Source organism: Panthera tigris, chromosome C1, assembly GCF_018350195.1.
Source record: "Panthera tigris isolate Pti1 chromosome C1, P.tigris_Pti1_mat1.1, whole genome shotgun sequence".
In the NCBI taxonomy this organism is placed as follows: domain Eukaryota; kingdom Metazoa; phylum Chordata; class Mammalia; order Carnivora; family Felidae; genus Panthera; species Panthera tigris.
In genome coordinates this window covers 64,826,062-64,840,799 of record NC_056667.1, presented here as the reverse complement: position 1 = coordinate 64,840,799, position 14,738 = coordinate 64,826,062, and the positions used below count along the sequence as shown (strand labels likewise).

The following is a 14,738-nucleotide window of genomic DNA, read 5'->3' as shown; positions in this document are numbered from 1 at the left end:
CCACTCTGACTGATGCTTTCAGTTCTCTTTACACCTGTGAGAAAGTTTCTATGATGTTTATACTTCCCTAAGAAGTTTAGGGTTTTTTTTTTTTGCTTTTGTTTTTGTTCTAGAGAGACAGAGAGAGACTGTGTGTGTGCACAAGTGGGGGCAGAGAGAGAGAGAGAAAGAATCTTAAGCAGGCTTCATGCTCAGTGGGGAGCTCACTCGGGGCTCGATCCCATGACCCTGGGATCATGACCTGAGCTGAAATCAAGAGTCGGGCACTTAATCAACTGAATCACCCAGGCACCCCTTCCCTAAGGAGTTTTAGTTGTTCAGGGAACCAAAGTTATAAAGGAATTATTTATTAATTAGGTGGAATAGTAAGTGTGATTAGCTGAATTCTCTGGCATTTTCAACATTTTTTTTTAAGATTTTATTTTTAGTAACTTCTATACCCAATGTGGGGCTCAAACACACAACCTGGAGATTAAAAGTCACATACTCTACTGACTGAGCTGGTGAAGTTCCATTTGCAACTAAAGCATGTGATGATTTCCAGCAATTCTATTCTTAGATATATACCCAAGAAAATTGAAAAGTTATGTACACAAAAACTTGTATAAAAATGTTCATAGCAGCATTATTCACAACAGCCAAAAAATGGAAATAACCTAAATGCCCATCAGCTAATAAATGGATAAACAAAATGTGGTATCTCCATAGAACAGAACATTATTTGGCCATAAAAAAGGAATCATCAGAAGTACTGATACATGATGTAACATGGATGTACCTTGAATACGTCATGCTAAGTGAAAGAAGCTACGTGAGGGGCGCCTGGGTGGCGCAGTCGGTTAAGCGTCCGACTTCAGCCAGGTCACGATCTCGCGGTCCGTGAGTTCGAGCCCCGCGTCGGGCTCTGGGCTGATGGCTCAGAGCCTGGAGCCTGTTTCCGATTCTGTGTCTCCCTCTCTCTCTGTCCCTCCCCCGTTCATGCTCTGTCTCTCTCTGTCCCAAAAATAAATAAAAAACGTTGAAAAAAATTTAAAAAAAAAAAAAAAAAAAAAAAAAGAAAGAAGCTACGTGAAAAAAAGCCACATATTCTTTGATCCCATTTATACTAGATGTCCAGAATACACATCTCTAATCCATAGAGACAGAAAGTAGATTTGTGTTTGCCAGACACTGAAGAATAGGAAGTGAGTGCTAATGGATATGGAATTTCTTTTTCAGGTGATGAAAAGTTCTGGACTCAGTGGTTATGTAACCACTTAACTATATACTTTTAAAAAGGTAAGCTTATGGCATGTCAATTATATTGCAGTAAGGCTGTAAAAAGCATGTGTTAATTACAACCTATTTATTGACTTTCTAAAAGACTCTTAGTCTGCTAAAGAGTGATAGGATCCAGTATAGCTTGTACATATATCAATCATCCTGAAAACTACTTTTGAACCAAAAACTTTGTTTCAAGACATCACTCTTACTCTAGTTAAAAGAAAAAGAAAACAATTTTTTAAACATAAATATATTTAAAAAATTAAAACACCTAAGAAATGCAATCTATGTATATGAAAAAGTAAAATATTTATATGCATAACAAGTAGTAGCAACATCATTCATAAGCAGCAGTTAGTGTTTATTTTCCCCATATTTTGGCTTAACACCATAGTGGTACTTTATTCTTTTTAGGGAAATTGCATAAGGTACATATAGCATATTATCAGTAAGTTATAGAAGACTGTATAATTGGAAAATTAATTCCAAGTAACAATATTTCCTCTAAAAACACATTTATTATTAAACAAATTATTTTAAACTAGTGGACAATAAAATGTGCCTATAATTTATTAAGTCCAAGATATATAGTCAACTTGCATAAAATTACATATGGCATTTTAAAAACAGCCTATTTCTAAAATATCAGTAATTCAGGCAATTGGGATTTCCACAGGAGATAAATTGCCATTAATTTCCTTTTTATGATGAAAATGTCTGCCTTAAGAACATTACAACTATGTTATTAAGAAATGCTACAGCATACTTTAAAAATCAAAATGGTGAAACATATGCATTAGTATATTCTTTTACGGGTACCAGCCCTATAGCAGCATTTCAGATGGAGATTTAAATCTAGTCAACCACATTTCCAAATGACTTGGGCTTTAATTTTCTAGAAATACATATCACATGTGTATTTTAGTTAAGAATTTAAATTTCCATTATAAATGAGAACCTATCATACTGATAATGTAAAGATAAAAGAAATAAAGTACTTTAGGATAGGCTAGTACTTTATTAGAAATATATCCACTAACTCCACAAAAACAAATTTTACATGAAGCAAAATACTAAAAATTTCTGATTTGGGAGAAATGAAATAAAATACAGTGAATAGGTTTTCTCTTCATCTCTAACTGTAAAAATCCCTTTTGCCTATTTATTTGACCCGTCTCTATTCATGCAACTTAATGAATCCTCAAAATAATTTACATATCTTTATACAGAATTCACATCTACATCAGTAAACTGCCAGTCCTTTTATATTTTCAGTGCCTTATCAAAATATGGGTAACAAAGTTTTTCATTCTATGAGGCAGGAAGATGTTTCCTAAGTACTTCTTTGGATGATGAGGATATAGTATCTGGGAAGGACACCTCAAATTCTATTAGAAGGTCACCACGCTGGTCAGGATTTTTTGGAAATGGCAGCCCGTATCCAATAATTCTTCTCCTCATTCCAGGTTTCACAATATCATTTATTGACATAGGTATGGTTCTTCCATCCATTGTTGGCACGTTAATTGAGCAGCCACACAATGCCTAAAATAGACCAAATAAAATGAACAAACTCCAAAACTTAAAAAACTCAACAAAAATATAACCAAGTATGAAGAATGAAACCACTAAGGTAAAACATTAACCTCTAAAAGAATATCAATAATTGTAAGACTTTTTCCCTGTTAACAAATCTCTTTAGGACATGCATGATCAGACATATTATAAAAGAAGGAAAGGAGAAGGGGAAGGAAGGAAAAGGAAAGAGAAGTAAAGGATGTCTTCCACTATGCCCTGAAATGAAATGGAATGTTTGAGACTGCCATTACAACATTCAAAATGCAGGGATGGAAATGGACAAGAAAAGAGGGAGAAATTTAGGAAAAGAATAGAATAAGAGTAAGTACCTACTTCTCTGGAAGGAAAAATATTAGGATAAGAAATACATTTATTGGTTTAGTCAACAAATGTTTACTGAGCGCGTACTATATGCCACACATTCCTGCTAGATGCTGAGCTAAGGGACCATGAACAGGGACCCCCACCTCAGGGAATGCACAAGGAACTCAGGAGCAAACCAGTAATAACAATACAGTATATATAACATTGGCACAGAGGTGCAGAAGTCTTTTGTGAGACAAAGGGCACCCATCATACCCCCTTATCTTCTGACAGTACAGAATGAGCTAAGCTTTGGACCGTTAGCAAGTATTGAAGCAGAGCGAGGAACAACAGTGTTCCATAGACTAGAGCTCAGACAATGACATAGATGTATATAAGATAATAATAGAGCAAATTTAGGGAAATGTATATACATTTATGGGTAGAAACAGAGGGAGACAAAATCCCAAGCAGGCTCCACGCTGTTAGCTTAAACTCACAAACCATTAGATCATGACCTAAGCTGAAATGATGTCAGACGCTTAACAGACTGAGACACCCAGGCACCCCTAAAATGACCTTTCATTTTAAGCTAAAAAGTTTGGACTTTATGGTAGATGCTATGTGGAATTATTTAAGAATTTTAAGCAGGGAAGTGACATGGCCATATATGCAGGATTATAATGCAATTTGAAAAACAGTATCTAAAAACAGAACAAATAAGAACTTATAAAGCAGTACCTTTAACAATTATTTTAAATTAATATCTTTTTGTTATATAAGTATTACTCCAAATTAACAATTTTGGGGAAAACCTTATACATGGACTAAGGTGATAAAATTCCAATGTATATCTCATAAACCATATCTATAAAAACTGAGTAGAGTTAACCCAATATTAGGTTTCATAGTACGTAACCCAGTTAGCACTTAAAGTTGGCATTTAAATTGCTAGTACAGGTAACTAAACTTAGAAAATATAATCCTACCCATGAGAGAGGCATTATAGGGGTGCCTGGGTGGCTCAGTCGGTTGAGCATCTGACTTTGGCTCAGGGCATGATCTCATGGTTTGTGGGTTTGAGCCCTGCGTTGGGCTCTCTGCTGTCAGCACAGAGCCCACTTCAGATCTTCTGTTCCCCTCTCTCTCCGCCCCTCCCCCACTAACACGCACATGCACGCGCTCTCTCTCTCTCTCTCCCTCTCTCAAATAAACAAACATTAAAAAAAAAAAGAGGTATTATAGTAGTACTACCTCTGGGGGTTCTTATGAGAATTTAAATAACATACTAAACATTTAATAAATATTAGCTATTGTTTAGATAAATTCCCTAAGATCAGATGCATATGCATAATTCTGTCTGGTTTCAGAATCCCTGGTGCTACTAACTTACCTCTCGTAAAGTAATTTTAGCAGTGTAAATTATATTTGATCCATCCCTTTTAAATTTTGGGTGATCTTTATCTTTAATGATAAAAACAATGTCTGCTGGAATACTAGTTGGCGTTTCATCTCCTTCCCTTGGAAAAGTAATTTTGGTGCCTTCTTTCCACCCTTTCTTAATCTCGATGGTGAGAATTTTGTCCTCAGATCTATAACTCCTTCCATCAGGATTTAACCTTTTTCGAGAAATCTTCATCCGTTTGGTACAACCACTATATATTTCTTCAAGTGATACTCTAAGTTCATGAATAACTGGAGGATCTTGTTTAATGCGGGATGGTCCCACAGAATTCCTGTCTCTCGGATATCCATTCATGCTGAATCCAAAGGCAGTAAAAGGATCTCCATCTACTTCCATTTCATCAGAATCTCTACCACCAGGCATCCGTCTTCCAAAGAAAATTTCAAAGGGATTGGAACCTCCAAAGAATGCTGCAAATGTGGCATGAGGGTCACCGTGAAAGGTGTACCGGAAGGTACCTCCTTGTCCATCAGTACCTCCTGCTCCTCCTTTCAACCCTAAATGAACAAATAAACATGATTAGAAAAAAGCTTGCAACTCTCGAAAGTTAAACTTTCAAAGTTGTATCCCTAATTAAGATTTTGGCCACCTTAGGTTATAATTTATTAAGATTGGCCAGAAATGCCATTGTAACTAAATACAGAACAGTTACCTAACTTTTGATCATTCCATCCTAAGTTAAATGTTTAGCTTTCAAATTCTTCCTCCACATCCCCATCTTTAGTGACAATTTATTCCTGAATCTTTGTTCTATACATAAATAAGAAAATAAAGTCAGGAACCTCTTGTTTCATAAACCACTGGTTTGATAACCTGACGTATGTAAGTTTTCAAAAGACGACAATTGAAAGGTCTTTGGTAATAGATGCAAAATGCATAACTTAAATCTTTAAGTATCATTATAGAGCATAATCAATAATATAAAATACCATATTCATACTAACTAGCTTCATTTTAGATCATCTTTTACTTTAAGAATTAAAATAGAACTCTTTCTGTGGCAGAAAGGGGAAAAAATTTTATTAGGACACATTATGAAAAATGTTTCTTTAAACTGTTACCCTATTCTAGCTAACAAAATTGTTTAGGCATATCCTGTGATAGCATTAATTTCAACACTATGTAGAAAGAAGACTAACATCAAGAGCTATAAACACTCTGTAAGTCCTTTGGACTGGTTATTTCTGTCTGTTGTGCACAACTTGCTTCAGACTCTGAGATAGTGACCTTTTGACCCTGTTCTTTAAGATTCAACTAAGTAATATGTAGTTCACAAACAATTATACTTTTGAGGCTGCATTTTCTGCTATATACTAAAGACAGTTTCTGTTAAAGACCCATCAAACATTAGTATAGTGGTCTTTTAAAGGATCAATACTGACAAGGATTTATATCATTATAGTAGTAGCAAAGTTTCTGAATGAGCCTTTCGGGCATTCCTGACCAAGGAAACAAGGAGGAATAGAATCTAAAAATTTTTAAATGTGATAAATTCAAGAGATTAAGAGATTCCAATATCTTCAAACAGTGAGTAATTTGAGGGCAGGAAATACATTCTATTCATTTTTGCATTGCTCACATATACAGGGCTGAAAATGATGGCACTCGTGTTTATTGACTAGAGAATAAACTAATTCTTAAAGTGTGTTTAAACTTTGAAAGGGATCTTGAATGTCGGGATAGAGAAGAGGCAAAAGCTATATAAAGTACAATCATACATACACATACATGAGAGATTTAATAATAAAAAATTATACTGGAATCACTCAGCATGCTTTCAAAGAGATTTAGTTTTATATGTTTTATTCTATTTGGCTTCTTCCATTAAAAAGTACACATATAGTATGGAAGTATTGAATCACTGTATTGTACACCCAAATCTAATATAACAGTGTATGTTAACTGGAATAAAAATTAAAATTTCAAAACAAACATATATATATATTCTTTTTCATCCAACAGTCTCAATTGATGTTTAAATTTTTACCTTCATCCATGAATAAAAATCTGAGAGACTAAGAAAAATTTAATAATCTGAAAAACTGTTAAAATATGTATTGAATGATACATCCAAATAGCAGTTAGGATGTTCCTTTCAGAAAGAGAATGACAAGTATAAGCAGGACAAGGAGTTTTAACATGCAGCTCACACAAAACTTCTTTTTATAATTTTTAGTGGTACAGTTTTAACTCCAAATGTTAAAAAAAGATAGTGACAGAGTTTTATAAATGACAAGTTATGTATATAGCTCAAGGTCATGACCAATGTGACTGAACCAATGCTTAAATTACTTCAATCATTTCATCTTTTATCCCACAAATATAATAGAGTATAATAGTTTAAGAACGAGTTGAGTACATTAGCTTGCCCAATCTAACTCTCTACAAGACAAAATCTAAATATTTTGGACTCATAATAAATTCATGAAAAGAAAGAACAACATTTTAAGTTATTACACTATGGGTTTGGCTTTTCCTTAAAACCTCTTCTCTTCTCTGCCAAAAATGGTAACTCAGTCAGGATTACAGAGGCTCTGAGAAGATTCACACAGTCTGAAGTGACATTTATCAAAGCTGACAATGGAGCTTTGAGGTTTTCCTTGACACTAAACAGTCAAGTACATACATCGCTCAGATTAAGTACAAGGCTACTACAATGACTGAGAAAATCATACCAATATTCATAACAATATAACATGAATTATTATGTAAGTATCACTTGATTGCCTAGCACCTGAATTATAACAGGCATGTTATCAACTATACAGTCAACTCTTTATTACATACATTTTGAGTGCTCATGGAAAATTTTAATATTCAACTGGATTCCTCTGTTCTCCAAAATATTTTCTAGACACCATCATCACTTTTCATGATAAGGAATATACTCTGGAATCAACATTTGCCCATGCTGTGTAGCAAGACTGCTATTATTTAAAAACCAACCAACCAATTTGCAATCCAAAAACAAGTATGTGTTTGGTATACTCTCCATAACAATAATTTCCACTAGTTAGTTGAAAGTTTGTCAAAAGAAGCAACACTGGAGAAGAATTAGGATTTCAAAGAAAAAAATTACAGGACTTTAACAACTCTTATTTTAGGGAGATTTGATATGTAAAAATCTAGATTTATAGCAAGACTTACAAAGTTACTAGAATAATGAGATCCTTTAAGTAGTCTTGACTCAAAATTTCAACTTATTTTTAAAAATACATAGCAAATAAAGAGATTCAGTTGATTACATAAAGAAGGAACAATTGAGTATAAAGATTAATATACTAAACACAAGTTTGATCATTATAAATACTACCTTTCAGTAGTTAAAGAAAGTTACTCAATAAACTACATACCAAAAAAAGGCATAAAGGAAAAGAGATCTAGGATCTAGGGTTACAGATCTAGGATGCTGTAAGGAGGCATTACTGAAAGTCTTTTTTTTTTTTTTAAAGCATTTTAATACAAACTTCTGTTGAAATCCATTGAACCACAAACCTAAAACCTTCTAGGAGATACAGGTTCAAAATCCAATTTTAAATTTCTGTAGTTGTGGGTGTTTTTTGTTTTTAAATGATTCAACTATGGAGAACATTTCTCTATTTTTAAAAATAGCTTTATTTATTACATACTATAAAATTAACCCATTGCAAATATATAAATCAGTGATTTTAGTAAAGTTGTAGAGTTGTGCAGCCATCATCACAATCCAGTTATAGATCATTTCCATCAACCTAACCAGTTCTCTACTTTCTATTTGTAGCTGATCCCTGCTCCCACTTCTAGCACTAGGCAACCCATTGATACACTTGCTTTCTCTATAAATGTGCCTCTTCCATGCATTTCAATAAATGGAATCATAGCATATGTAGCCTCTGACATCTGACTTCTTTATCTAGCATAGTTTTTGAGGTTCATCCATGTTATAGCATGTTTCATTAAATCAATCTTTTTAATGCTAAGTAGTATACCAGTGTGTCCGTGTGTATGTACACACATACATATATATCACATTTGGTTTATCCATTCAGTTAATGATAGTACTTTTAAATTGTTCCCAGTTTGGGGCCATTACAACTAATGCTGCTATGAACATTCATGTACATATCTTTTTGTGGACCTATGTTTTCATTTCTCTTTACAGATTCCTACGAGCAGAACTGCTGGGTCATAAGGTAAATTTAAAACATCTTTAGTTTTGTCCAAAAATTTTAAAACCCAGCATTTAAAACTGTGGATATTAGAGATTTTCAAAACATGAATAAATTGGATCACTGGTTCTCTTAGTCTCTAAATATATAAATTTAGCATGTTCAATTCATATACTTCTCAGTTCATGGTTCCTGTTCCCACTGTCCTAGACCTTGACAGCGAGTATAATAACTGGGGAAAACAAGTATATCATATGAATTACTAACAGCTCCAGAGTCCTAACATTCAGTGTTTTGTTACTACTGAAGAAACACATAGAGCTATGGAACCAGGCCTGCAGATACAAACTGACCAATGAAAGGCAAAGAGAAAAAATGTTTTCCCACATTTAAACAGTATACCTAAAAGGGATTTTTTCAAAGAATAAATGAGCTATTCTGAATAAAGAGCAAATAAATATAATGCTTTTCTGTAAAGGAAGAATACTTTTGAAAAAATCATCAAATAACTTTCATTTAACTGTATTTTCAAATAACTCCTAACTAGAGAATGATATTTCTGAATATATTTCAATGCTTTAAAAAATTTATTCTCCCCTCTCTATTACCTTTATTGTTTATGGCAATTATCTGAATCAAGAACAAAAAAAGATTCAGGGTACAGAGATGATACTGCTTTTGTTCTTTAAAAATTCACTCACTGTGATGATGACCAGTAAAAATCAAACTAGAGAAATACTACTGAAGAGAAACACTATTAAGAGGTAATATTAAGCCAAGAAAAATGTCTCATTGGATGACTTGAAAATTCTGGAGATAAATATCCTTAGTATACACTGAATTCTATGGCTTCGTCATAAACAAACTTGAGCCATCAGGGAGATGTGGGTTAAGCAGTGGATATCTGCTTTTTCTTGGGAATGTATAGTGTTGCTTCATGTTTGTGAATTCCTTTACAAAATCACAAATAACTTCTTCAGAAAGAGTATATTATAAGTATCTCACAATCCTGGTTAGCTTTTGAGATGAATCAAATCGTATTTTGATTAGTATGGCCATAAGGAATAAGCAGAATTGAACTGGCCATTATTTGCCTTTTTCAATATTTATCTTTTAAGAGCCTGACACTGCAGGTCCTCATCACCAACAACAGAAACTGCAATTTAAGGCAACTCAGATCAAAAAGAAAAACAAAACAAAACAAAAAGAAAAAAGTTTCTACACAATCACGCTGCTTATATAAAATTTTTTTTTTTTTAATGAGTTAGTGCTTCACTGTATTTTAGGGTATATTTCTAATTAGGAAAATTTTACGTTAAATGCAATAAAGGAGACAAAGAAATAACAAAAAAGTTTTCATAACTACAATGATTTAAAAGAGAACATTTTGGGAGGAAAAAAAATAATGAAATAACGTGGTCCTGATTTGAAATGTTAAAAATCCCAGAACCTATAGGAATTAAAGTGTTTTTGTTGTTACTGTTAATTAGCAATTTAAAATAGTCTTCATAGCTACATTTATATGGAGATGATGGACAAATTTAATTTAAAATCCAGAATGATAAAAGGATAATCTTAAATAACCCCTGTTTACTGTATTCAACTAGTTTCTGATCTCACAGTGCAAGAAACAAAAGTATGGCAGGGAGAGGAAAGGGAAGTTGTCACGCTTTCCTCAATACCTAGATAGTAAAATTTCAAAAGAAATAATGTTACCTAAAAGTAAATCAATAATTGTTCTAACTAGGTGGCCATTTTAGGTCAAAAATTGTATTTCTGAGATCTCAGTTTCTTGGCACACACTTACTGTTTACAATTAAGCTAAAAACTTGTTCTGGTATTTTATGACATCAGGAAAATTCTTTCCTCTCCAGGCAGAATGCCAAAAACAACTACAGCTGAATGCCTGGGCCTTCTGCTTCTCAGGGAGACGATTCTGTCTTGTTCCATCTAAACTAAATTGCTATCAGAAAGGCAAAAAACTTCTCTAGTTTTTGCGAATAAAATATAAACTACCCAGAATGTGAACTGCCAATGTTAAAATTTTAAATGACTGAAGGATCTTTATTGGTTCTGGCAGAAAATTCATTAGAAAACAAAACAGGTTGCATAAGACTTTGACACAATTCATTAATGGGCAAGGGAATTTAAGGTTTCTTTTCAAATATACAATGTTAACATAAATCTACTGGTAGAATATATATATTACAAAATTCCAAAAAAAGGGCAAGCAAATACATTTCATTCACAGCTATGTAATAATATTTATTCATATGATCAAAGATGAAATCTTGCTTTTATCTATTTGTCTTTCTACTTTGATGCCTGATGATTTAATTTAATTATGACCAGAAAGCTGAAAGCGGGGAGAAAGAGAGACAGAGCTGGAGAGACTTAAAGATATACACAGAATACTTACCTTCCTCCCCAAACTGATCATATATTTCTCTCTTTTTAGGATCACTCAATACTTCATAAGCTTCTGCGACCTCTTTAAATTTTTCCTCTGCTTGAGGAGATTTGTTCTTGTCCGGATGAAATTTGAGTGCTTGTTTTCGGTAAGCTTTTTTAATATCTTCATCTGAAGCTCCTTTTTCAATTCCCAAAATGTAATAATAGTCTTTCCCCATTTCGAATGCCTTGAAATGAACTTAGATTTCCCTTTGTGAAAGAAAACAGCGTCCCCAGTCTTAGCAATACAACGATTCCAAGAAAAATAAACCAAGCTGGGTATTTTAAAAGTTAAAGCAAATCAGCAATTCAGCTTCGCTGTCTTAAGGCAGCAAGCAAGCAGCGTCTCTATTTAATTCCTTCCCCAAAGGCTTACTTACAGATAAATATACACTACACAGGAGACAGCCTCCTTCTAGATCCTCCCATTTTCACTACGTGTCTCTGTACTTTCTAGAACAGCAAATGCTACAGGACGTCACTTCCCCAGCTGCCTCTAGTCAAAGTACAGAGCTAGGTTTTCTCCTCCTCCACGATTAACTATTCATTTTCCTTCTGGCTCTACCATTTTTATTTCCTTTTTAAGAAGCTAAGTGGATTAAGAACCCAATATTTCAGCACAGAATATCATAACTACGTTTTTATTTACTCTATTGTAGGAGAAAAAAAACAAAATAATTATAGCCAATAGGCATCCTATGTTAAAATAAATTAAAGGCATTATACAAATTTAAAGGTATCCTTGAACTGATTTTAGGTATTTTAATTTCAATTTCAAGTTATCCAAATATAAGATACACAATGCTAAAATATGGTTTGTTTAAATTAACATTTTCAGATAATTTGTGTCATTTTCAGAATTCCTGGGGTCTATCAATCAGAAATGCCAGGAGGTCAACATACCAATTTCACATTGTAAAAGGATATCATAAACATCAAAAGCAGTCAAGGACTTAAATATTATCTTAGTTAGTGGTTTTAACTAGTTTTCTGTAATATACAAGAGTTAGTAGTTCTGGCAAACTAAATATTTGTGAAAGCTTCTTATCTGATTTTAGCTACTTTAGCAAAAACAGAATGAGATCCCACTCCCCCCACCTCTGTCTCCGCCCAATTCTTAGGGTCACTATTTAAAGAATTTTTGTGCTGCAGGAAAGATAGAAGAAAAGTATCAGGTTACAGACAGTAAATACTCACGTTTCTTATAAGACCTTAACTGGATCATCTTAAAATCTGCATATGCTATTTACAGGGCAGCGATATGAGAAATATTTTTGCTTTTAAAAACACATTTCCCTAATTATGATTATCAGTACTCAATGCTGAAGGTTTTGGAAAACACAGAAAGAAAAAAGAATAAAATAAAAACCTCCCTATCATACCACTTTATGTAATTCCTGCTAAGTATATTTCCTTGTAGTCATTTTTTCCTATGAATATTTATATTTATATTTATGATATTTATAGTTTTGTATTTGTTTTTTTGTTAACAAAGTTTATGTCATATCATTTACATACCCTTTTGATATCTGCTTTTTTGTATATATTTTGTATATTTATGAGAAATATTTTCAATCTATATTACTCATCTTTTATCTCCTATTATTTTGTCATCTTTTCAAAGATGTTCCCATTTCTAATATAATGGAAAGATGGATTAATAAGAAAATGTCAAAAGAACTGCACACAGCCCTATGGGATACCTTAAATCTGTAAACTTGGAAGAAAACAAAGAACATTTAAAGGAAAAGTAAATGTACATATATGTTTAGAGTATAGTGAAAAGGTAACAATCACATGTTAACCTTTAAAGATATGGGAACACCTACTCTATCTATATGCCAAGCAGTTTTACATTAATGATTCAGCAATTCTTTCAGAACATTCATCTTTTTACTTTGACAGCTAGGATTTCCTGTTTTTCAAAACTCTCTCCTTTAAAAATACTTTGGTATTAGAAACGAATAGCATCTTTCTAGCTTATTTACAGATTACAAAGATTTGTCAGCCATTCAAGCAAATTTTTTAGTTCCATCAAGGAATACTCAATGTCAAAAGGTTAACATTCAAATCCAAAAACCTTAGGGGAAAATGCTAATATCCAAAGTCAACTTAAAACTCCTACTTAAAAAAAATTGCAAGCTGAAGTCCTGTAGAAGTACAGCATCTACAGTAAGAGTAAAAATATAATAAAAATCACCTTTTCTAGAATTAATTTCCAAAAGAATTCCTTTAAAATACTCATTACCAAAGGAACACTGACATTACTATCTGTGAAAAGCCTGAATTGTTCTGGTAGGTAATGCTGGGAGGAAAGAAAAAAATAGAATCTTATCTGATTTAATCATTTTCAGATAGGTAGAAATATTACCAGGACTTGGCATATTAAATGACTTTTAAGTCATTTAAGTCAAGACTAGAGCTTTCACATTTCAAAGAAATGCATTACCTATTAACAAATGGAAACAAATCTGACTTTCTACATGTAGAGAAGGATGATAAAGGATTTTTATATTTCTTCAAATATCATACACACAAAAAAGAACCATAGTGGTAAACCTGAAAAGCAAGAATTCATCTCAACTGTGAAATTTCAAGTTATTAAATAAGCAGTTATAATTTGAAGATTTTAAATAATAAAACAATCTAGCTAGGTTTTGGTAAAATGAGTACTGTAAATAATTCTTTCAAACATTTGGGAACAATGCCAACAGACACATGAAAAGATGTTTGGCATCACTAATCATCAGGGAAATGCAAATCAAAACCACAGTGAGATATTACCTCACACCAGTCAGAATGGATAGTATCAAAAAGACAAAAAATAACAAATGTTGGTGAGGATGTGAAGAAAAGAGAACCCTCATGCACTGTTAGTGGAAACGTACATTGGAGCAACCATTGTAAAAAAGACTGTGGAGCTTGCTCAAAAATTTAAAAATAGAAATACCACAGGATCCAGTAATTCCACTACTGGGTATTTTACCCCAAGGAAACAGAAACACTAATTCAAAAAGATATATGCACCCACACATTCACAACAGCATTATTTACAATAGCCGAGACATGAAAGCAACCTAAGTGTCCATTCATGGATGAATGGATAAAGATACTATATACGGGAATGAATAAGTCACAGGGATGAAAGGTATAGCATAGGGAATATAGTCAATGGTATTGTAATAGCACTGTATGGTGACAGACGGTAGCTACACTTGTGGTGAGCACAGCATAACCTATAGAGTTGCTGAATCACTGTGTTATACACTTGAAACTAATGTAATATTGTGTGTTCAACTATACTGCAATAAAGAAGATAAATATGGCAGCATCAGTGGGCAGTTGAGGGGTCAAGGCCAACTCATACCCATAGCCAGGTGAGCCTGACTATTCCTCCATTGCTTCAATGTCAAGTGAGCAGAAAAAAGCACCATGGAGCCTAGGAAATTAGGTAGGCCCAGAGGGGGGGAAAAAAAAACAGCACACTCAGGCTACTGAGGAAAAACATCCCTTTTTTTTTTAAGAGCTAA

General features: G+C 33.2%; 1 protein-coding gene across 6 annotated transcripts in view; it reads right to left on the bottom strand.

The window, feature by feature from the left end:
• Positions 1 to 1,603: 1,603 nt before the first annotated feature.
• Positions 1,604 to 14,738, bottom strand: part of DNAJB4 (DnaJ heat shock protein family (Hsp40) member B4) — a 49,649-nt gene continuing 36,514 nt past the window's right edge. For 4 of the 6 annotated variants that reach the window (XM_007079203.3, XM_007079204.3, XM_042997647.1 and 1 more), the window contains exons 2-4: positions 11,177 to 11,418; positions 4,538 to 5,106; positions 1,604 to 2,808 (exon numbers count right to left, since the gene is read on the bottom strand). In XM_007079203.3, coding sequence (XP_007079265.1) covers positions 2,575 to 2,808; positions 4,538 to 5,106; positions 11,177 to 11,387 — 1,014 coding nt within the window. In that variant the 5' untranslated portion in view covers positions 11,388 to 11,418 and the 3' untranslated portion in view covers positions 1,604 to 2,574. The remainder of the gene's footprint in view (positions 2,809 to 4,537; positions 5,107 to 11,176; positions 11,419 to 14,738) is intronic. The other 2 variants (XM_015536247.2, XM_042997649.1) reach the window with 1 other exon arrangement.